The sequence below is a fragment of the Atta cephalotes genome (assembly GCF_000143395.1).
Source record: "Atta cephalotes unplaced genomic scaffold scaffold00058, whole genome shotgun sequence".
Classification (NCBI taxonomy): Eukaryota; Metazoa; Arthropoda; class Insecta; order Hymenoptera; family Formicidae; genus Atta; species Atta cephalotes.
The window spans coordinates 1434550-1460532 of NW_012130122.1; the positions used below are offsets into that span (position 1 = coordinate 1434550).

The 25983-nt window shown below is 24.9% G+C and overlaps 5 protein-coding genes across 5 annotated transcripts in view; all 5 read left to right on the forward strand.

Annotated features, from left to right (window-relative positions):
* LOC105623550 (odorant receptor 43a-like) overlaps positions 1–1508 on the forward strand; it is a 2404-nt gene extending 896 nt beyond the window's left edge. The window contains exons 2-4 of the mRNA XM_012204942.1: positions 591–710; positions 931–1086; positions 1455–1508. Coding sequence (XP_012060332.1) covers positions 591–710; positions 931–1086; positions 1455–1508 — 330 coding nt within the window. The remainder of the gene's footprint in view (positions 1–590; positions 711–930; positions 1087–1454) is intronic.
* A 2084-nt stretch (positions 1509–3592) lies between these two features.
* LOC105623551 lies at positions 3593–5321 on the forward strand. The gene is made up of 4 exons (XM_012204943.1): positions 3593–3662; positions 3719–3805; positions 4748–5038; positions 5263–5321. Exons 1-4 carry the CDS (start codon positions 3593–3595, stop codon positions 5319–5321), a joined length of 507 nt encoding a protein of 168 aa, XP_012060333.1.
* Positions 5322–8322: 3001 nt separating this feature from the next.
* LOC105623496 (odorant receptor 33b-like) lies at positions 8323–11161 on the forward strand. Its single transcript, XM_012204891.1, has 3 exons — positions 8323–8442; positions 10443–10598; positions 11096–11161. Exons 1-3 carry the CDS (start codon positions 8323–8325, stop codon positions 11159–11161), a joined length of 342 nt encoding a protein of 113 aa, XP_012060281.1.
* An 8213-nt stretch (positions 11162–19374) lies between these two features.
* On the forward strand, positions 19375–22349 carry LOC105623497. Its single transcript, XM_012204892.1, has 3 exons — positions 19375–19494; positions 21648–21803; positions 22284–22349. The coding sequence occupies exons 1-3, from the start codon at positions 19375–19377 to the stop codon at positions 22347–22349; spliced, it is 342 nt and encodes a 113-aa protein (XP_012060282.1).
* Positions 22350–24349: 2000 nt separating this feature from the next.
* LOC105623552 overlaps positions 24350–25983 on the forward strand; it is an 11162-nt gene continuing 9528 nt past the window's right edge. Inside the window, exon 1 of the mRNA XM_012204944.1 lies at positions 24350–24473. Within this exon, the coding sequence (XP_012060334.1) occupies positions 24350–24473 (124 nt within the window). The remainder of the gene's footprint in view (positions 24474–25983) is intronic.

Genomic DNA, 25983 nt, shown 5'->3' on the forward strand with positions numbered 1-25983 from the left:
AATTAAGTAAAGTAATTAATAAGGTACGTAGTACAAACAAATATTATTTTATAATAAGTAAGTAAGGTAAGTAAGTAAAAGTTAAGTAATATAGTAAGTAGGTAGTATATATATATATATATATATATATATATATATATATACGTTAATTTTTTGTGGATACTGAGGATTAATTAATTATGTATTAATCAAATTATAAGAGCATATGTTTCTTACCCATTATATGAAAATGTTTTTAGAACTATTATTCATTAATTCTTATATATTCTTCCAACTTTAATCGAAGATAAATACAATATCATTTTATAGAGCCATCGCTATTATAGATGATACATACAATATAATTCTCTTAGTATTATTTTTATATTTCGGTATACTTTTTGCTTGTTATGGTTTCCTGATAATAAACGTAAGTACTTAAAAATATTTCACATATTTATCGGGCCTTTTAATTTGTGTTAATGTAAGAGAAAAAAAGAGAATTTCATCATATTTATATTTTTGGCAACGTTTCATATTTAATATCCACAATACAATTTTCTTCAAAAATAAATTGTATAAAGATTATGTTTTATTTACATGTCATTTAGTTAATAGAAAAGGGGAATAATATATCAATTACTCACCTGACATATGAAATATGTATTCTTGTCAACACATTTGGTCATATGTGTGTCTATTGTGCTGTAGGAGAAATTCTAGTGGCACAAGTAAGTTGAATAATATTTCTTTTTATTTTTTATTGTATTTTCACCATTTTGATGTTAGTACTAATGTCTAGAAAAATATTATTTTTCTTATAATTTCCCATCTCTATCAGTTAAAGAAATTATACTGTCAATACATTAAATATAAAATACAAAATCATATATAATATAAGATAAAATCAATACTTTAACCAAAAAATTAAAAAATTTTTAACGTTTTCAGTGCGATCAAATTCACAGTGCTGTGTATAACAACAAATGGTATACTTTAGAGCCAAGAAGCGCAAAATGCTTAATTGTCTTATTAATTAGAAGCAACAAATCGAATTATCTTACCGCTGGAAAAGTGTTTCCTATGACAATGGCTACATTTTGTAACGTAAGGTGTTAAATGTATAATTGCAATTTTACAATATTATATATATAAGTATATATGTAATTTCTGCCTTTATCTTTAAACAAAAATTGGTTATATGTTATATAAACATTATAAACATATAAAATCTTCCTTCGCATGAAACTTAAAATTCATATTTAATATTTATCTTCAATTATTGTATATTATTATTGTATATTATTACTATATGTATATTATTTAATATTTATCTTCAATGATAACTATTTTCTTTTTATTACTTGACTTAACTTTTATTACTTGACTAGTAGTAGCTGATTTATTACATGCTTTGCTTTAATAGTTTGTATTTGCTTATATATTAGACATAATATTATTAATATATTTTTCAGCTCATAAAAACATCAGCCAGTTACATATCTGTTCTCCTTACAACAAGAACCTAATCGAAAAATAGAGGTAAATTTCAACTACACATGATGCAAAAAACCTTTTGAATTACATTGAATTAATTATGTAATCAATTAATAAATTATAATAACTTACAGATTAATTGTATAAATTTTAATAATACTGAGATAAATAAAATAACTCTTACATATTTAAGCACAAAAAAGATATAGCATTAAAACATAGCATTTTATAATTTTTTAACAACTTTAATAAGTATATTTTGACAAAAACATGAACTATCTAAATCTAATTGAAAATTTAACATTCATTTCTTGTTAATTATAAATCTTAATATTTTATATAGAATAATAGAATGAATTAATTGATATAAAGAAAATATATAATGTTTTTCAAAATAAATATATAATATTATATTACGCATAAATTTTTTTTTAAATAATGTATTTTCTTTACATCAACTGATTCATCTTATTGTTCTATAGATATATATGTATATTCTATAGAGAGAGATATATATATATATAGATATATATATAGATATACATAAAAATATTAAGAATTACCAAAAAATGAACAGTTTACAAAATATTTTATATTTCATAGCAAAATATACATAAAGAAAATATAAAATGTCTAGCAAATAACTAATTTTTTTATAACTTCATCTTAATACTGTTATATGCAGAATAATTAAAGGAATCATATAATATAAAATAAATTCTATAATTTCATTTAAAAAATAGCTATAAGATTAATATAAAAAAGTGTCTTATCGAAAATGAATTTTATTTGTCTTCCTTCTAATTAACTTTTGTCTAAAACAATTTTGTCTACAGAGTTTCGATATTCTGGTGATTTATTTTATGTTCTCTACCCAATATATTTAAATATAACTATGAAGAAAAATTTTATTAAAGAAACATTTGCATAAAGTGAGTTTGAATATTCCGTACATTCAAATAAATTTCATATTTTATCGATAAAGCTAAATTAATTACGACAAGTAAATATTCTTTTGCTATAAATACAATAATTGAGAAAAAATTAATCAATCCTCATTATTTGTTTATTAAATAGATGATAAAGACAAGAAAATTATAACTATATTCTCAATTATATTCTCTACAATATCACAATATTATATTTATTTTAAAACTGCAATGATAAATAAACCGAATAAAGACTTTAATTGCAACAGAAAAGCAATCTTATATACAAAGTGTTACTCATTACATATAATACAAAAACAAAAAATATAATTTAGATCACGTGCAATGCTCGAAATCGATTACAAGTTTGTAAGAACTTAACAAGAAGAGGTAAAAAATAAATTACAAACGAGCATTTAATAACTCCTCAATATTATACCAGTTTTATTTACTTCGAATGTTGTATACACGAGACAAAAAATTTTACAGCAGGAAAGGTTTACAATTTTTTAAATCGATCCTCTTTATGCAATAATTATGTAAGTGTCACTTTTAAAAACTTTTATTATACACACATGTATGAATTAGCAATTAAATGAAAGTTAATGTCGTTCTATAAGGAGAAAGTAGATGTCAATGAATAATGAAGAAATTGTACGAAGCAATAAAATTATAGCTAGATTCTATGGTGGAGTTCTGTGATCAAATATCATAGATATGAGGAACTTCGCTATGAAAAATGTCTACATTCGAAAAGTAAGTATATAAAAGAGGCCTAATATCATAAAATTTAAAATAAAAACTTATATACTGTACTTAATTTTTACAATAAATGTAATATTACTCACAATTAGACGTTAAGAGATGACTATAGTTCAGACTATAGACACCACAAAAAAATCGATTACGATTGCATACAAACATGATTGCTACATCTACATAACTTGAAGCATGACCAACTACTTATCAACCAGTCATTACTTCAGTTATTATTCATGACTGCTTTGAACGTTGTTGTACTAATAATTATCCGCAGTTGCACAATAAAAAGGGACAGAATGTAGAATTTTTTAAACCGTCTGCCACTAAACATCTCTAAGAATTTTTATTATGCACATGAAATATTATCCCAATTGTATAGACACTGTAAAAGAAACAAAGTTGTCAATTCATCTCCTACGTTCAACATGGAAGCATTAAAATGTCTTGCGTATCAAAATCATAGTAGATATGATTATGGATCATTATCAAAAAAAGGTCAATATATTTCATCAAAAGTAGAACGCAAATCTATCAAATCTTTCTTAAAACAGATTTCGAATGGGCAGTGGAGTTAAATCGATTTAGTCTAGAATTAATTGGACTTTGGCCTAAGTCCAAACAAAATACATGGGAAAAACGTTTGTGCAATTTACGTGTACTTCTTATTTTCTTATTGATAATACTTGCCCTTATGATTCCTGCTATACATTCTCTAATAAGAGTCCATTTTGACATTTTACTTGTAACGGATAATTTGATGTGTACTTTACCAATTATTACTTGCGTCTTAAGACTTGTAATTTTTTGGTGGAAGAGAAAAGGTAAATAATATACCAATTTGACTGTTACACTATGTGAAATGTTTACAATACACATACATTTTATATATCAACATAAGTAATTTCTATTTTTTGTACAATTCTAAAATGGAATTAAAGGTTTATTTATATTTATATTGAATTTTAGAGAAAAACAAAATAAGTTAGATTGTACCGCAGTTGCTATTGATTTATATACAATAGTAATTATTTATATTTATTGCATATATGTAGAATTATTGTTATAATTGCGGACTAATCACATATAATTCCAAAAAATTTTTTTTAATTAACTATAAATAAAATTATTTTCTTTATAAATTGTTGGTCATTGAATTCGAATTTATAAATCAATTTGCTCTTTATTACGTGTTTAGTTTTTTATAATTCTTGTACAATCAAGGAAAATAATGGAAAATCTGTGAACATTAAAAAAAAACAAAAATTAAAAAAGACAAAAATGCAATTTTTTAAAAACCTGCTACTATATTTCTCGATTATCTAAAAAATGTGAAATAGTTTAAGGCTTTTGTGTATTTACTTGAGCTATATTGAAGCGTCATAAGAGTGACATCATAAGAGAGAAATGTGTCATAAGCGACACGTTTTTTTTATTAACTATTGCTTGACAACTCGGAACCCTTATATTTAATTGAATTAATTAATATTTTTTTGAAACAGCAACTTTTTTTCTCAGTGTGTACGTAATTAATATTTATTTTATTATATTGTTATTAATTTCTTGTCATTATATTCTTAAAGCTGTCGCACTGATAATACATTTGATTGCAAACGATTGGACAAAGACAACAACCTTTCAAGAAAAAGCAATGATGATAGCAAAAGCCCAAATTGCACGCATTATTGTCATATTTGGATATGGCATAATGGGAGTGGGCATGATTATTATGTTTGGTTTGCCTTTATTTGGTTTCTCGGTGAGATATCTATCTAATGTTACTGCAGATCTAGAAAAACCATTCCCAATTCAGACATATTATATCTACGATACAACAAGAAGTCCACAATATGAATTGACATATGCTGTTCAATGTATTATTTTATTCTTTTGCACCGTGTGTTATACAGGCATAGACAATTTTCTTAGTCTTTCAGTATTTCATATTTCTGGTCAACTAGACATTCTGAGAAATCATCTCTTGCATTTACATATTGTCGCCAATTTTAACAATGTCTTGAAGATTTGTATAATGGAACATATAAGACTGCTTAGGTATATATTGTCCAAAATACATGTTCCTATATATGTACAATAGACTCTGGATTATCAACAATACTTTTTCGTCTCCCGGATTACGTTAAACGACTACGTTAAAGAGTTCTCATAATGATAGTTCTCATAATGATACACGGGATTTTTTAAAAATACTACTGACTCAATAATAAAGTCAGATAAAATAAAAAAAGTCGGAAAATGAAAAAAACGCTGTCGGATAATTCGGAGTCTATTGTATATCTATGTGTTTCAAGTATAACATATATATGTAAGTAATATGTAAGGATCAAATAATTGAAAGAATAAATTAATTGCAATATTACGTGTAAATAATTTTGTACATAAATTCTTTATTGTAAATAAAAAACGTATAATGGAGAGAATCCGATAATGAACGGAATTGAAAATTAAATCGATTATAATAGCGTTGTTGCGTTGAGAGATACGAATCAAAATTATTTTGAAAAAGGCTCCTAAGCGTATAGTTATCTAGTTACAATTTAAATAAGTTCTTTCTGTTAAGTTTTTTGTCTGTAAGCAATTTCAATGATTTCTGTAATAACTAATAACAAAACAGTTTTAAAAAACGTCTGATTAAATTTTACTTTCTAGCTTTCTCTTAAAAATTTTTTCAAGCATTAAAATATTCATAAATTGAATCCAAAGGAAATATAAATTGTAGATCCAAAGGAAAATAAAACTTTACGACACTATCTGACATTGTCTTTATCAGTTATCACAAACTTTTTTACAAATTCATACAAAAAAATTTAATTGTAAAGAAATCAATTAATCCAGAACCACGCCACATGGCAAACTTATTAATAATTATTATTAATAATTATTATATAATATGATATTAAAGTATATTTCTTATCAAAACAGAAAATTGTTAGTTCAAAATTATATTAAAAATTTAGACAATTAGTATTAGTATATTTTTATCTAATAATACAAAATATCTTCTTATAAATGAGTATATAAGCATGATAGATATCTTCTTTAGTTTAAAGTGTTATATAAAATGACATTTTCTAGATTTATTAATCATGTGGAAGATATATTCAGTATAATATTGCTAATACTATTTCTGTATTTTGGTATACTCTTCGCTTTCTATGGATTTTGGATAACGAACGTAATTATTTTACAAGAACTTTTTGTTATACAATTTACTGCTTTACAAATAGTTTTTCATATACATAAAAATAACATCATGTTTATGTTCCAATTGTAATCGCAACTCACATTTACATACTTTTTTACTGTTTTTTATTAATAAGAAATTAAAATAAAAAACATACTGTTTTTTATTAATAAGAAATTTTTTTATTGATTATATGTATATTTAAAAAACTTTAGAATTGAAATAATCATAATAATGCACACAAGAAAATTTCATATTTAGGATTCTCTCGCGTGCATTATTATGGTATAGAGAATTGATATTTACAATAATGGATACAATTATATAAGCTATATTGATAATTCTATTATTAATAACTAATAATTCTTACAAGAAAATCATCTCTCGAAGTATCAATTTCTAATTTTAATGAAAAATTTATGTATAAGTTACATAAATAGATGAAGTCAATAAATATAGGCTGAAGCAAAGAAAACAGTTTAGACACACTTGATTGTTCCATCTTTTGATTAACTTCAGCTGGCTCTCTTATTCAATTACTCTATTGTGATCTCATTCTTCTAATCTTTTATTTTTGCAGCAAGTAAATTATCACATAGTTCAACCAAAAATAATCGACTTAAGATGTAAAAAATCATATATATGTAAATAATTTTTTTATTATACTTGAAAGTGTTTTATTATATTTGAAAAATGTAAAAAAATATTTTATAAAATGTTTTATAATAAAATTACCTCTATTAATTCACGTAAAAAATATTTTTAAAAATGGATATTGAAATTTATACTTTCAAAATTATTTTTTATGATTCCTTGACTGATGTGATAAACAGAAGCAATTTCGTTACAAAACTTTTGTATAAAGTATTTTATAATATATTAAATAATTTTTGAAACATAATAAAACATTTTAATTAAAAGAGGCGTTTTTATTACTTCAAATTTTTTTTTCATAACAACTTATATTTATAAAATTTATTTATTTACGTAATCTACAAATTAATGTTTTATTAAAATCAAAATTTGGCAGCATTTCGCAATGATGTCTTGTTAGTAATATTACCTAATTGCTACGATCCATTTGTGGTGGTATAAATACTGTGAAACATCCTTTGATTAATCAATAAATAAAATTCTTTTGAAATATTTGTAGTGTAGGATCGCACTTATACCCAATTTATGTACATTTTTTTTTAATAATAACTACATACATATATAATACATATGTAATCATAACATATCACATGTATCATAATTAATATATAATCTACTTTTGTAATAACAACTAGGGTTACCAATAGTATTCTTTTCGATATCGAAAAAGCGTACTCTTACGTTTCATTGAACTCTTTTTTAAGAAATGAGACAAAATTTTAAAAATTATTATTTAATATTTAAATTTATTACTTTACAAAAAGTTTTGCTTTGCTTGTACTAAGGCTATGTTCGTTTTTGGCAGTATGCAATATTTAAACATTTATTTACATATTATAAAGACGTTTTTATTAGAGATTTGGTATATATTTGTTGAAGAAACTTATAAATTGCAAGATACGTTGAATACATGAATCAATTTCATTTTCTCATTTTCTAGTAACAATTAACATTGAAATCTAATAACATTAACATTGAAAAATCTGGAAGTGAAATGTAAAGAAACATATTTATTTATAATTTTATCAAGACTAAATGAAGATTAAATTGTCAATAAAAATTACATTCTAAAAATGTTATTTTAATAAATATCAACATTTAAAAAAGAATCTAAATTTTTCATCTTTTTTCCTTCTTTTCTTTTTTTAGTAAGTATACTCTTCTTGCCAATCAATATATTCTTTTCGACTGAGAGTTGGTAACCCTAATGATAGCATAACATATACTATAATACCAAGAACATATTATTATAACACATATTACTATAACTTTTAACATATATTTTAACTAACTCACTAGATGCTCGAAAGTAGACAGTACTTAACGGTCTTAAACTTGGTATATATTATATGCGTCGTTATTAATACATTCGGTCACATGTGCATGTATTGCGCTGTTGGCGAAATATTAACAGCTCAGGTATAATTGAAATACTTTATTTCCTATCCATTATTATATTTTTCCATGCACAATTGCAAATTATAATAGATGTATTTTTAAAATCAGAAATAATAATAGTATTATACTCAGAAAGCAAAATGTTAGCAAAATGTCAACAAATTTGTAAATTTAATCAGAATTAGAAATTAGCAGATTGACACCAACTGATATCGTATTCTATTGTCGATAGCACTGTTTAAAAATTCTATTTCAATACAGTGACATAAATCAAACAGAATGCTTATTAACATTCTATGTCAGCAGATTGGCAATAGAAACTGAGCAAGATCTGCGAGTATTTGACAGCAAATTGATAGCAGAAACCGAGCAGTATCTGCGCAATCCGACGCAAACTAATGACAGAAATGGAGTAGACCCCGCTATTTTGTGGGTATTAAAATTGTAACGTTATTATTACGGAAAAATTTTTCAAAATGACTTTTCTATACCTATATTTTTTTCTATTTTGAAGAAATAATTTTAAATAATTTTATTAATAAATAAAATATATTTTATTTTATATATTTAAAATACATTTTTATAAAAACTTAAATATACATACATTGTCTATAAAATAATGATATACTTAAGAGCAGTAGTGACTAAAATTAAATTTGACACTACCCAAACAGCACCCGACATCAATGGACATCCAATGTCGCGTGCTATATGGATATGATCAAATTTAATTTAATTTAAGTCGTCATTGTTAAGTTGTCATTGTTTCTAAGTATATCATTATTTTATATTAAAAATTATGATAAATTTGACACTACATTCGATCAATTCAATTATACCTAATGTCTGTGTAAATAGCTATATTGTAGGATATTCAAATAATATTTTTGGGACATTTTTTAAATGTTTAACATACGGCGATAAAGACGGGATATTTCTAAACATTTTTCAGAAACGTCAAATTAATTTAGGTTAAATTAATAAGAATATCAATTCACATACTGTCGTCAAAACGGAAGCAGAAAGCGAAATCAGTTGAAGTTAATCTATTAACATTCTCCGAGCAAATATTCTGTCAGTCTACTAACATTTTCCATATACATTTTGTTTACAAAACAGTCTCTGTTTGAAATTTGCCTTTTTGACATCAGAAATCATATAGCAGACTGTTAAAATAATGATCGAAAAAATCGCTTGTTTTTTTTGGGCACCTTATTTTAGAACTGAATTGTGTGCCAAATTTACTTGAGGCATTAATCACAGAGAAGTTTGAAGTTGAAGTGACAATTATCAGAGCTGGAAAGGGTGAAATCAAAGTTCATTATCAAATTATGCGGTTCATATGCCCGGTATTTTAAGAAGGTTGATGCGGAAGATTGTATACCTATAATTGCCTCACTAATTGAGTAATTTAAAACATAATCTCATTAGTAAAACAGTAAAAAATTATTAGAAACTCTGGCCGATAGTGTGGGCAATTGAACAGTGTGCAAATGCGCCGCTCCCGAGGAAGGTAAGGTCAACTGAACATCACATTTATTTCAGTAATTTTAAAAATCAATTTGTTTTGAACATAAAAAAACGAATAAACGTAATACGTTATCTCCCACTCCAGCTACAACAACATCTGTCACATCAATCTTCCTTGTAATCAATATCTCATTGCAAGGAATCATTTGGTACACAGTTTAATCCAAAAATTGAAGGAAAAACAGGTGAAAAACACACTTTTTTTCGGTCATTCTTTGTTTCTGCAGACTTAACTATCTGAGATAATTTATCTTTAAATGTACATTTAATATATATCAAATGAAACTTATATTAACAAGTATATATTAAATATGTATGACAGTTACATTCATAAAAGTTTTAAGCTGCAATTGTATTTAATATCCAAAGTTTATTAGTTAATATAAAAAAATCACATTTTAAAATTGCATATACATTTTAATATATATACATTATATATTATGCTGCATGCTATTTTAATAATTCATATATGTATTTTTTATGATTTTAAGCATGACAGAATCCACTATGCTGTATATTTCAATGAATGGTATACCATGAATGCAAGAAATACTCGGGCCCTAGTTCTTCTAATGTTACGAACCAGTAAACCTCTTCATCTAAACTTTGGTAAACTGTTTCCTTTAACGATGGCTACATTTTGCAGTGTAAGTTATCTCGAATTTTAATGATAGAATACAACAAAACAGTCTTTTTATATGAAAAAAAGTAAAGTCAATGTAAACACAAAAATTTAAAACATTCAGGTAAAAACATCATAAAATACACAAAAGAATAAAGCATTCCGTGTCAGTTATTCAACTGGTAAGAAATTCTTTGTAATATCAATGATTTTCCGCTGATTCAGATGTTTTAAATTCACAAATAATTATAAAAATATAATTTTCACATGAATTGTTTTATTTCTTTTAATTATTATAGATTATTTTCATAATTATTACTTAATTTGTGTCGCATATGATGTATTAATTGTAGTTTAAACTTGATTATATCCTATATTTAAAAAAAATATTTATAATATATCTAATATTTAATCATATGTATATATTACATGTATATCAATATTTTCATACTGTTTTTCTTTAAAAAGCCTTTTATTAATTTATTGTTACCTTTTATTAATTTATTGTTGTATTTTTTGTAGCTGTTAAAAACGTCAGCAAGCTACATATCTGTATTACTTACAACAAGAAATCAATCAAAGTTTTAAAATATAAAATATAAAATCCCCAAATTAATATTATAAATACAAATTCAATAATGATTTAGAAAAATATTAATCAAAAAATATTAACTAAAGTATGTCATGTAAGATACTTGAAAAGTTTACGTAAAATGATTATATGCATTATGAATAAACTCAATATTTATACTTTCTGCTGTTGACTGATTGTTCTGCTTATTGATAAAAATTATCAAATAATATAAAAAAGTCAAAAAATTAGCTTGAGATTAATGACAAGAAAAAGAAGAAAAATAAGTATAAAGCATTCCAAGAAAACATCGCATGCAATATTAAATTGAAGATAATAAATGATATATTAAGTAATTAAAAAATATAAAATCCAATGTTACTAAAGATTATATATTTTTATTTTATATACATATATAATATATCTTTTATAACGTATCATTTATTTCATTTGATATCACTAAAACAAAAATTGTGAACATCAGTATATTTTAAGGTAAATATGAAATATCTCGCATTTGTAATATAAGTTTTCATTTCTTATTAATTAAATTTTAATATTTTGTATAGAATAGTGAAATAAATTGATGTAAAGAGAATATATATTTAAAAAAATATATGTAATTACATATTGCAAATTGCAAATTTTTTTTTTAAATAATAATTTTGCAATACAGTATTTTCTTTATAAAGTGATTCATCATCTATTCTATGTATAAAATACGGTAGAAATACTAATGAACATTTCACGAAATATTTAATATTTCATGCCAAAATGTATGCCTAAATAAAATATAAAATGTATGTTATTGACTTTTTATAACTTTATCTTAGTACCTTTATATTTTGAATAAGTAGAGGAATTATATTGTTATAAAATAAATTCTATAATGTCATTGTAAAAATAGCTATGAGCTTCTTAAAACATTGTTTTTTCGAAAATTAATTAATAATAGACCGAACGAACACTTTAATCCCAATATTATATTCACATTACTGCTCACTACAACACAAAAACAAAAAATATAATTCGAATCACACGCAACGCTCGAAATCAATTACAAGTTCGTGAGAACTTAACAGGAAGGTAAAAATGTATTTAAAACAGATATTTAACAATCTCTCATTGTTATGTCAGTTTTTATCTACTTCGAATGTTGCGCACACAAGACACTGATAAAATTTTTACAACGCGAAGGATTTAAAATTTTTTAAGTCTACTTTCTTTGTGCAATAATTATCTATTACTTTTAAAAACTTTTATTATGCATACATGCATGGATTATTGGTTGAAATGAAAGTTAATGTTGTTCTATAAGGAGAAAGATATCGACGGATAATAAAGAAATTGCAAGAAGCTATGAAAGAATATTATATTCTATGGTAGTAAAATTCCATGATATGAGTATACAGGAGCTTTACTGTGAAAAATATCTATATTTGAAATGTAAGTATATAGAAGAGTAAAGAAGGCCCAATAAAATACAAAATAAAAATACCTATTTACTATACCCAAATTTTAAGAAAAGTAATATTACTCTTAATTAGTTATAAGACTATAGTTCAGACTATAGTTCAAACTATAGACGACTCAAAATCGATTACGACTGCGTAAAAACATGACTGCTACATCTACATAACCTGCCGCACGACCAAGTACTTATCAACCAGTCATTACTTCAGTTATTATTCATAAATGCTTTAAACGTTATTGTACTAACAATTATCCGCAGTTGCACAACAAGAAAGGATATGTAGAATTTTTTAAACCTTCTCCCATTATATATCTCGTTTTTAAGAATTATTATTATGCACATGAAATATCATCCTCGTTGTACAGACACTGTAAAAGAAACAGAGTTGTCAGTTCATTTCTTACGTTCAACATGGAAGCATCAAAATATCATGCGTATCGGAGTTATAGTAGATATGATTATGAATCACTATCAAAAAAAGGTTAGATAAAATATATTTCGTCCAAAGTGAAATATATGATCTTTCAAACCTTTTTTAAAATAGATTTCGAATGGGCAGTAAAGTTAAATCGATTTAGTTTAGAATTAATCGGACTTTGGCCGAGGTTCGAACAAACTACATGGGAAAAGCGTTTGTGTAATTTACGTGTACTTCTCACTTTCTTATTTATAATATTTGTCCTTATCATTCCTGCTGTACATTCTCTGATACGAGTTCATTTTGACATTTTACTTGTGACAGATAATTTGATGAGTACTTTACCAATTACTACTTGCGTCTTAAGAATAGTAATTTTTTGGTGGAAGAGAAAAGGTAAATAAAGTAGCGATTTGATCGGTACGCGATATAAAATATTTACTATTGTATGTTTTATATATCAGCAGAATTAATCTCATTTCTTTATACAATTCTAAAATGGAATTAAAAATTTATTTGTATTGAATTTTAGAGAAATTAAAAACTTTAAGTTCATGTACCGCAATTATTATTGATTTATGTACAATAGTTATATATTATTTATATTTTATATTTGTTGCGAATATATAAAAATACTATTACAATTGCGGACTAATCACACATAACTAAAAAATTTTTTTAGTTAACTGGAAATAAGATTGTTGCTTTTAAAAATTGTTGGTCATTGAATTTGATTAAAACTAAATTTGCTCACTGTTACATTTAATTTTTTAAATAATCAGAAAATAGCGGAAAATCTATAAAAATTGGAAAAACATTTGAAAAAAACAAAAGTGCAACTTTTCAAAAGTATGCCACTTATATTTTCTTGATTACCTAAAAAAAAAGTAAACGCAATGTAGCAAAACAGTTTGAGGCTCCTATGTGTATTCACTTCAACTATATTAAATCATGACGTTATACCATAAATGAAAAATGTATTATAAGCGACATGTTGATATTTCTTCACACTATTTATAAATAAAGACAATTTGAATAAAACGGAATAATGAATTTTTAAAGCACATTTAAAAAAGAAAGAGGCTATCATTATCTCTTGATTAGTAAATAGTAAATAATCGCAAAAGATATGTGAAGTGTGTTTGCTTGTTCTTACTCAACGCGCATGCGTAATTAATTTTCACTTCACGAATATTTTTCGATTATTTATTTACTATCAGAGGGATCAGAAAGGATAATTTCAGCCCATTTTTTCAAGCGCTTTGTAGCGATTACATGATTCTATTTTATTCAAATTGTCATTGTATACAAATAGTATGCAAGAAAAATCAACGTGTCATTTTTCGCTTAAGACATCGCGATTCAATATAGCTAAGGAGAGTACTTAGAAGTCTTAAAGGAATGCTGGAGACGACCAAACTATCAAAACATTATTATAACAGTTATAAAAATATCCATATTGATTGAATGGAACCAAAAATCTTTTTAGAATTAAAGTAGATGTGACTAGGAAGTGATGGACCTTGATATCAAAATCGAAAAAAAATTTAAACCTCGTTTCATTTTTTAGTTCATAGAGTTGATCATAGATGTTTCCTTAATACATGTTAATATACGTACAAAAGTTTTATAGCTTGTATAGACAAAACGGTATTGCATCGGATTATGTTCACGAATAATACTGAATTTATAAACTAAGATTAAAAGCTTAAAAAAAGATGTATATTAATTAATCGGTAAATACGCCATAAGTACACATAGGTACATATGCGAAGAGTTAGAATAGTAAACAAAATAGTATCCTGTCATATGTGCTTAAACTTGAAGAGATGCCGTTACAATAGGCCTGTTCTTTTTGGCTAAACTTTTGTCCAGTTCATCTTTTTCCCTCTTCTTTTCTCTTGGAGAAAAAAGGATAAAAGAACTGTCAAATTTTAGCTGAAAAGAACAGACCTAATGTTAAATAAAGACACATAAATATCTTTGAGTGAGGCAAAACTATAACGTAAGAAATGAATCGAAGATGTCACTATTATCAACATTTTAAATTCGGAATTAAAAACGTCTACATTATCGATATCAAATTGGCCGCCAGCATCGCCTTAAAAATTTTAATTCAGTGACTCGAAATCTATAAAAAAACATCTTTATTCTGATTTCAGTTAATTTTCAAAAAAATTTGTTGTTATTCTATAGGTATTTCCGCAATTTTTTAATATTTAATTGAAACTAAATTTAATCAGAAGTAAATTTTTATTAATTATATTAAAATTTTTTTCTATTTATAATAAATTCCTTAATATCAGTATAGTTGATATCTAATTTATTATATTGTTATTAATACCTTTATTTTTGTATTCTTGAAGCTGTCGCATCGATAATATATTTAATTGCCAACAATTGGATGAAGACAACAACATCTCAAGAAAAAAAAATGATGATAGCAAAAGCGCAAATTGCACGTATTATTATTACATTTGGATATGGCATGATGGCAGCGGCCATTACTGTTATGTCTATTTTGCCCATGTTTGGTTACTCGGTAAGACACTTGTCCAACATTACTGCAGATTTGGATAGACCACTCCCAATTCAGACATATTATATCTACGATACAACAAGAAGTCCACAATATGAATTGACATATGCTGCTCAATGTATTATTTTATTCTTTTGCACCGTGTGTTATACAGGCATAGACAATTTTCTTAGTCTTTCAGTATTTCATATTTCTGGTCAACTAGACATTCTGAGAAATCGTCTCTTGCATTTACATATTGTCGCTAATTTTAACAACGTTTTAAAAAGTTATATAAAGGAACATATAAGACTGCTTAGGTATATATGTCCAAAATACATATTCCTATATATGTACAATAGGCTCCGGATTATCCAAATGCTTTTTCGTCTCCCGAATTATTCGACCATGTTAAAAAGTAATGATAACATTATGCGCAATTTTTTTAGAATATCACTATCGTAATGAGCTCGACTCGATATATAATAAGGTCAGATAATCCGGAAGATGAAAAAAACTCTGTCGGATAATGAAGTCTCCTATATATTTATATATATTAGGTGTATGTTAGGTGTACTAAAAAGAAATCCATTATTTTTCCATTCAATTTCATGCAAAAAATAATGGATTTCTTTTTACTACACCTAATATTATATATGTTTCAAGTGTAACATATATGTATATGTAAATAAGGATCAAATAATTGAAAAAATATTAATTGCAATAAATGTAAATAATTTTGTTATAAATGTTTTTATCGTAAATAAAAAATGTACAAAAGAGGAAATCCAACAAACGGAATTGGGTGCGCAAATCGGTTATAGCTGTTATTGCGCTGTTGAAGAATACGAATCAAGATTATTTTTAAAAAGTCTGCCAAGTAGGATATAATTATCTACAATCTAGTTACAATTTGAATGAGTTTTTTTCTGCTAAGTTTTTTGTGTCTGTAAGCAATTTCGGTAATTTCTATAGTAACTAATAAGAAAAGAACAGTGAGCGGATGTAAAATTTTGTTATTTTTTGGATAAATTTAAATTATTAAAACAATTATTGTTTTTCCAGAAATTTTTATGAAATATGACAGCATGAAATATTATAGTAGTATTATTATTACGCTGTAAAGATTACAATATTTCCAATAAGATTATTAAGTTTCAATATTGCAGCAATATTGCCATAATATTTTGAGCTGTAGAAGCAATTTTGTGTTAACACAACTGTATCAAAAAGAATCTAAAGTTATTCAATAAAATGGAAAAAATAAATAGTTTTAAAAAATGTCTAATTAAATTTTAATTAGCTTTCTCTTAAAAATGTTTTCAAGCATTAAAATATGCATAATTTGAACAACAGAGAAAAATAAAACTTCATTGATATTCTCTGACATTGTTTTTTATCAATCATCACAAAAAATGCCAAACTTTTTCAGAAATTCATACAAAAAAATTTAACTGTTAAGAAATCAATTAATCCAGATCCACGCCACGTGGCAAACTTTTTCAAAATAGATTTGATTTACAACTCCTACTTAAGCTATTATTATTACGTCCAATTTGCACACCGATACAAATTCCAATTTTTTTTAGTCTTATCTAATGTGTTTATATCTATTTTAATCTAATAAGTGATTAAATAGAATTTTAAAAGGAATTTCATTAACAATTATGATATTAAAATATATTTCTTATCAAAATAGAAAATTTGTTATTTCAAAATTATATTAAAGATTTAGACAAAATTATTGTATTATTAGTATTCTTATCTATATAATACAAAATATCTTCTTATAGATGTGTATATAAACAAGATAGATATCTTCTATAGTATAAAGTGACATAAAATAACATTTTCTAGAGCTATTAATCATGTGGAAGATATATTCAATATAATATTGCTGATACTATTTCTGTATTTTGGTGCACTCTTTGCTTTCTACGGATTTTGGATAATAAACGTAATTACTTTACAAGAATTTTTGTTATATACAATTTACTGCTTCATAATTAATTTTCATGTACATAAAAATAATGTCATGTCTATGTTTCAATTGTAATTGCAACTTACATTTACACACTGTTTTTTATTAACAAAAATTGTAAAATTACAATTCCAAAATTATCTTATTGATTATATATTTAAAAAAAATTTAGAATTGAAATAATACACATGATTCGATATTTACGATTCGATATTTACGAATTCCGTATTTAATATTTACATAATAGATACATTTATATAAGCTATTAATATATTTAATAATTCTTACAAGAAAATCATATCATAAAGTACCAATTTCTAATTAAAATAAAAAATTTATATACGTAAATAGATAAAGTCAATAAATATCGGCTGAAGCAAAGAAAACAATTTTAGGCTGGATTGCTCATTCTTTCGATTAATTTCAACTATTTTATTTTCTTACTTTCTTGTGTTCTCTTTTAATTTTTTGTTTCTGCAGCAATAAATTATCACATAGTTCATCTCAAAATGAAATAATCAACCCTTAAGGTGTAAAAAAAAATCATGTAAATCGTTTTTTTATTATATCTAAAAAATGTTAAACATGTAAAAAAATATTTTATAAAATGTTTTATATTTATTTAATAAAATTACTTTTATTTATTCACGTTAATAATATTTTTAAAAATAGATATTGAAATTTATACTTCCAAAATTATTTTTTATGATTCCCTTACTAATGTAGATAAACATAGGCAATTTCATTACAAAACTTTTGTATAAAGTATTTTATAATAAAATAATTAAATAATTTTTGAAACATAATAAAATGCCTTACTTAAAAGAGGCGTTTTTATTCCTTAAAATCGCTTTTTTCACAACAATTCTTATTTTTAAAATTTATTTATTTACGTAATCCACAAATTAATCTTTTATTAAAATCAAAATTTGGCATTTCGCAATGATCTCTTGTTAATAATATTAACATATTACCTAATATATAACTATGACTTGTAGTAGTATAAATACTTTGAAACATCCTTTGATCAATAAATAAAATTTATAGTATTAATTGAATCGCACTTGTACCTTACATATATACATTTTTTAATATGTAATCATTTTAATATGTAATCATAACATAATATATGTATCATAATATATGTAATCTATTTTTAATAATAGCTAGGGTTACCAATCGTATTCTTTTCGAAATCAAAAAACAGCGTACCCTTACGTTTCATTCATTGAACACTTTTTTAAGAAATGAGAAACAAATTTAAAAAATTATTATTTAATATTTAAATTTATTACTTTACAAAAAAGTTTTGCTTTGCTTGTACTAAGGCTATGTTCGTTTTGGGCAGTATGCAATATTTAAATGTTTTATTTACATATTATATAGACGTTTTATTATATAGACGTTAAAAACTTGGTTATATTGTATATATTTGTCGAAGAAACTTATAAGTTGCAAAATACGATGATGAATACATGAATCAATTTCATTTTCTCAATCCTAGTAACATTAAAAAATTTAGATGTGAAATGTAAAGAAACATATTTATTTGTAATTTTATGAAAACTAAATGAAGACTGAATTCTCAATAAAACATTCTACATACATTTATTACATTCTAAAAATGTCATTTTAATAAATATCAACATTTAAAAAAGAAAATCTAAATTCTTCATCTTTTTTTTTCTTTTTTTTCTTTTTTAATAAGTATACTCTTGCCAATCATTGCATTCTTTTGGACTGAGAGTTGGTAACCCTAATGATAGCATAACATATATTGTAATAACAAGAATGACATATTATTACAACTTTTAACATATATTTTAACTAACTCCCTAGATGCTCGAAAGTAGACAGCACTTAACGGTCTTAAACTTGGTATATATTATATGCATCGTTATTAATACATTCGGTCACATGTGCATGTACTGCGCTGTTGGCGAAATATTAACAGCTCAGGTATAATTGAAATACTTTACTTCCTATCCATTATTATATTTTTCCATGCACAATTGCAAATTATAATAGATGTATTTTTAAAATCAGAAATAATAATAGTATTATACTCAGAAAGCAAAATGTTAGCAGAATGTCAACAAATTTGTAAATTTAATCAGAATTAGAAATTAGCAGATTGACGCCAACTGATGTCGTATTCTTCTCCAGTACTGTCGATAGCATTTTTTAAAAATTCTATTTCAATACAGTGACAGAAATCAAACAGAATACTTATTAATATTTTACGCCAGCAGATTGGCAACAGAAATCGAATAAGATCTGCTGAGAGTATTTGACAGCAAATTGATAGCAGAAACCGAGCAATATCTGCGCAATACAATCCGAACGCAAACTAATGTCAGAAATGGAGCAAATCCCGCTATTTTGTGGGTATTAAAATTATAACGTTATTATTACGGAAAAATTTTTCAAAATGACTTTTCTATTACCTACATTTTTTCTATTTTGAAGATATATATAATAATTTTAAATAATTTTATTAATGAATATATTTTATTAATGAATATATGTATAAAAGCTTAATACAAACACTGTCTAAAAATAATGATATATTTAAGAGCAGAGACGACTTAAATTAAATTAAATTTGACACTATCCAGACAGCACCGACGTTTATTAGATGTTCAATGAATGATGCATGCTGTATGAATAGTGTTAAATTTAATTTAATTTAAATCGCCACTGTTTCTAAGTATATCATTATTTTATATTAAAAATAAATAAATATGATATAGATAAATTTGACTACATTCGATCAATTTAATTATACCTAAAATGTCTATGTAAATAATTGTAGTAGGACGTTCAAATAACATTTTTGGGATTTTTTTTAGTACATTCAATATACAACGTTAAAGACGGGATAATTCTAAACATTTTTTAAACGTCCAAGCTGTTAAAAACGTCAGCAGGCTACGTATTTGCATTACTTACAACAAGAAGTCAATCAAAGTTTTAAAAACATCGAATAAATTTAGGTAACAAGAATGTCAACTCACATCCTGTGAATTTCAGAACGGAACCAGAAAGCGAAATCAGTTGAAGTTAATCTACTAACATTCTCCGATCAAATATTCTGTCAATCTATCGACTTCTACTATACACATTTTGTTTACAAAACAGTCTCTGCTTGAAATTTGCCTTTTTGGCATCAGAATATAGCAGACTGTTAAAATAGTGACCGAAAAAATCGCTTGTTTTTTGGATCCCCGATTTTAGAACTGAACTGTGTGCCAAATTATACTATTATATATTGAGACATTAATCACAGAAAAGTTTGAAGTTGAAGTAACAATTATTATCAGAACTGGGAGAGATGAAATCAAAGCTCATTATTAAATTATCATGTCCGGTATTTTAAGAAGGTTGATCCGGAAGGTTGTATACCAATTGTCTCACTAATTGAATAATTTAAAACATCATAATCTCATTAATAAAGCAGTAAAAAATTACTAGAAACTCTGGCCGATGGTGTGGGCCGATGGTGTGGGCAATTGAACAGTGTGCAAGTGCGCCGCTCCCGATGAAGGCAAAATCATAATTAATTCAACTGATGAAGGCAAGATCAACTGAACATCACATTTATTCCGATTATTTTGTAAATCAATTTGTTTTGAATGTAAAAAAAAGGAGTTTAAAGTATAAATGCACTACGTAATCCTCCTTACCCCTCCATCTATAACAACAATTATCATCGCAACCTGGAACTTTTTTGTAATCAATATCTCATGGCAGAGTATCATTTGGCGCACAGTTTAGTCCAAAAATTAAAGGCCAAAAATGAGCGGAAAAAAACCTACTTTTTTCGGTTACTCTTTGTTTCTGCAGACTTGACTATCTGAGATAATTTATCTTTAAATGAACATTTAATATATATATCAAATGAAACTTATATTAACAAGTATATATTAAGTATGTATGACAGTTACATTCATAAAAGTTTTAAGCTGCAATTGTATTTAATATCCAAAGTTTATTAGTTAATATAAAAAAATCACATTTTAAAATTGCATATACATTTTAATATATGTACATTATATATTATGCTGCATGCTATTTTAATAATTCATATATGTATTTTTTATGATTTTAAGCATGACAGAATCCACTATGCTGTATATTTCAATGAATGGTATACCATGAATGCAAAAAATACTCAGGATCTAGTTCTTCTAATGTTACGAACCAATAAACCTCTTCATCTAAACTTTGGTAAATTATTCCCTTTAACGATGGCTACATTTTGCAGTGTAAGTTATCTAGAATTTTAAATATGTAAAGTACAACAAGACGGTCTTTTTATATGAAAAAAAGTAGTCAATGTAAACACAAAAATTTAAAACATTCAGATAAAAACATCATAAGATAAAAAAAAGAATAAAGCATTCCGTGTATCTTATCAGTTATTTAAGATAAGAAATTCTTTGTAACATAATGATTTTCCGCTGATTCAGAGTTTTAAATTCACAAATAATTATAAACATATAATTTTCACATGAATTGTTTTATTTCTTTTAATTATTACAGATTTTCATAATTATTGCTTAATTTGTGTTGCAGATAATATATTGATTGTAATTTAAACTTGATTATATGCTATATTTTTTTAAATATTCATAATATATACAATATTTAATCATATGTATAGTATATATTATTATATGTATATCTATTTTTCATATCGTTTTTCCTTAAAAATACCTTTTAATTTATTGTTGTATTTTTTGTAGCTATTAAAAACGTCAGCAGGCTACATATCTGTATTACTTACAACAAGGAGTCAATCAAAGTTTTAAAATATAAATAATATAGGTCTAAATTAGTATTAAAAATACAAAATCAATAATGATTTAACTAAAAAATATTAATTAATTTAAAGTATGTCATATAAGGTACTTGAAAAGTTTACGTAGAATAATTATATGCATTATGAATAAACTCAATACTTACATTATCTACTGTTGACTGATTGTACTACTTATTAATAGAAATTATCAAATAATATTAAAAAGAAAAAAATTTGCTTCATTAATGAAAAATTAAAGAAAAGAAAGAAAAATAAGTATAAGGCATTCCGAGAAAACTGTCACATGCAATATTAATTGAGGATAATAAATGATATTAAGTAACTAAGTATTAAGTAATTAAAAAATATAAAATCCAATGTTACTAAAGATTATGTATTTTTATTTTATACATATATAATATATCTTTTATAATATATCCTTTATTTAATTGATATCACTAAAATAAAAATTGTGAGCATCAGCATATTTTAAGATAAATATGAAATATCTCGCATTTTTAATATAAATTTTACCACACGTTTCTTGTTAATCAAATTTTATATTTTATATTAGTATTTTGTAAAGCTTAATGAGATGATTAACTGATGTAAGTACATATATATTTAAAAAAATACACTTAATTACATATTGCAAATTGTACAATTTTTTTTTAGAGCAATAATTTTGCAATAAGGTATTTTCTTTATTAAGTGATTCATCACACTGTTCTATGGATTAAGTATTATGGTAAAATTACCAAAGAATGAACAAAATGTTTTATATTTCATACCAAAATATATGTCTAAATAAATAAAATGTATATTATTGTTGACTTTTCGGATATTATTGACTTTTTATAACTTTATCTTACCTTTGTATACAGAATAAGTAGAGAAATCTTTATGTAAAATAAGATTTCTCTAATTATATATGTTCCATAATTTATATAATAATATTATATGTTCTATAATTCATTTCAAAAACAGACATGAGCTTCATCTAAAACAACGACTTTTCAAAAATTAATTTTATTTGTCCCTCTTCAAATCGTGCAACTTTTATCTAAAACAATTTTGCTTATGAGTTTAGATTTCTACATATTCTGGTAATTTATTATATGTTCTTAATTCGGTATATATAAACATAATTAGAGAAAATTTTTTTAAAGGACATTTGCCAGTTTTTATCGGCTTCGAATATTGCATGCATAAAGCACTGACAAAACTTCTACAACACGAAGGTTTAAAATTTTTTAAGTTCATACTCTTTGTGCAATGATCATTTATTACTTTTAAAACTGTTATTATGCACATATGGATTATCGGTTAAGTAAAAATTAATATTGTTCTGTTATGTAAGGAGAAAGTAAATGCCAATGGATAAACATGGAAATGGAAAAAACAAGAGGCAATAAAATAAAACTAGTCTCTATGGTGGTGGAATTTGATACGAGTATAAGTACAGAAGATCTATGAAAAATATCTGCATTCGGAAAATGACTATTTGGAAGAATAAAATAAACCCATATCGCAAAATACGAAATAAAAATATCTATTTAATATACTCAATTTTTACAATAAAAGTAATATTATAATTGGTCGTTATAAGATGACTATAGTTCAGACTATAGATGCCTCAAAATCGATTACGACTACGTAAAAGCACACTGCTACATAACCTGCTGACTAGTAAGTATTTATCAACCAGTCATTACTTCAGTTATTATTCATGGCTGCTTTGAACGTTGTTGTACTAGTAATTATCCGTAGTTGCACAATAAGAAGGGACATGTAGAATTTTTTAAACCTTCTGTCACTAAACATCTTGCATTTTTAAGGATTTTTATTATGTACATGATATATATCACCCCCGTTGTATAGACATCATTGTCAGTTCATCTCCTACGTTCAACATGAAAGCACCAAAATATTTTGCGTATCGGGATTATAGTAGATACGATTATGGATTATTATCAAATAAAGGTCAGATAAAATATATTTCGTCCCAAAATGGAACACATAATCTATCAAAACTTTTACAAAACAGATTTTGAATGGGCAGTAAAGTTAAATCGACTTAGTCTAGAATTAATCGGACTTTGGCCGAGATTCGAACAAACTACATGGGAAAAGCGTATGTGCAATTTACGTGCACTTCTCATTTTCTTATTGATAATATTTGTCCTTATGATTCCTTCTATACATTCTCTGATAAGAGTCCATTTTGACATTTTACTTGTGACAGACAATTTGATGGGTACTTTACCAATCATTACTTGCGTCTTAAGACTTGTAATTTTTTGGTGGAAGAGAAAAGGTAAATAAAGTAGTGATTTGATCGTTATGTGATATAAAATATTTACAATGTTTTATATATCAGCAGAATTAATCTTTTTTTTGTAAAATTCTAAAATGGAATTAAAGGTTTATTTATTTATATTGAATTGTAGAGAAATTAAAAACAAAAAAATTAAGTTTATGTATCGCAGTTGTTATCGATTTATATACAATAGTAATATACAATAGTAATTATATTTATATTTTACATTTGTTGCAATTACGGACTAATTAAAAAAAATTTTTTAACTGGAAATAAAATTATTGTTTTTAAAAATTGTTGGTCATTGAATTCGAATTTATAAAATTAAATTTGCTCTCTATCACATTTAGTTTTTTGAATAATAAAGTAAAATCTATAAAAATTTTTAAAAAACATTTGAAAGAAAAATGCCACTTTTCAAAAATTTGCCAATATTTTTCTTGATTATTTAAAAAAAAGTGAATGTGACAGAGCAAAATAGTTTGAGATTCCTATATACCTACTTCAAAATTTTAATTCAGTGATTCGAAATCTATAAGAAACATCTCTGAATTCAGTTAACTTTCAAAGAAATTTATTGTGATCCTAGGTTAATAATATATTTTCACAATTTTCTAATATCTAATTAAAACTAAATTTAATCAGAATTTTTATGAATTATAATCAATTTCGTTCTATTTACAATAAATATATCAATATATATATATATGTAGTTAACATTTATTTTATTATATTATTATTATTACTTTCTTTATCGTTGTATTCTTAAAGCTGTCGCCCCGATAATACATTTGATTGCGAACGATTGGAGAAAGACAACAACATCTCAAGAAAAAGCAATGATGATAACAAAAGCTCAAATTGCACGCATTATTGTCACATTTGGATATGGCATGATGGGAGCGGCCATTATTGTTATGCTTATTTTACCTATATTTGGTTACTCAGTGAGATACTTATCTAATGTTACTGCAGATCTAGAGAGACCACTCCCATTGCAAACATATTACATCTACGATACAACAAAAAGTCCACAATATGAATTGACATATGTTGTTCAAAGTATTGTCGCATTTCTTTGTACCGTGTGTTATACAGGCATAGACAATTTTCTTAGTCTTTCGGTATTTCATATTTCTGGTCAACTAGACATTCTGAGAAATCGTCTTTTGCATTTACATATTGTTACCAATTTTCATAACGTTTTAAAGAATTGTATAATGGAACATATAAGGCTGCTTAGGTATATTTTTATCCTAAAACACATATTCCTACATATATATATATATATATATATATATATATATATATATATATATATAAT

Coding starts and splice junctions, on each gene's coding strand:
- LOC105623497 (XM_012204892.1), top strand. CDS start 19,375: ATGCTCGAAAGTAGACAGCACTTAACGGTCTTAAACTTGGTATATATT. Junction 19,495..21,647: donor GCGAAATATTAACAGCTCAG/GTATAATTGAAA, acceptor TATGATTTTAAG/CATGACAGAATCCACTATGC. Junction 21,804..22,283: donor CGATGGCTACATTTTGCAGT/GTAAGTTATCTA, acceptor TATTTTTTGTAG/CTATTAAAAACGTCAGCAGG.
- LOC105623496 (XM_012204891.1), top strand. CDS start 8,323: ATGCTCGAAAGTAGACAGTACTTAACGGTCTTAAACTTGGTATATATT. Junction 8,443..10,442: donor GCGAAATATTAACAGCTCAG/GTATAATTGAAA, acceptor TATGATTTTAAG/CATGACAGAATCCACTATGC. Junction 10,599..11,095: donor CGATGGCTACATTTTGCAGT/GTAAGTTATCTC, acceptor TATTTTTTGTAG/CTGTTAAAAACGTCAGCAAG.
- LOC105623551 (XM_012204943.1), top strand. CDS start 3,593: ATGGAAGCATTAAAATGTCTTGCGTATCAAAATCATAGTAGATATGAT. Junction 3,663..3,718: donor TGGATCATTATCAAAAAAAG/GTCAATATATTT, acceptor TTCTTAAAACAG/ATTTCGAATGGGCAGTGGAG. Junction 5,039..5,262: donor ATTGACATATGCTGTTCAAT/GTATTATTTTAT, acceptor TATGTACAATAG/ACTCTGGATTATCAACAATA.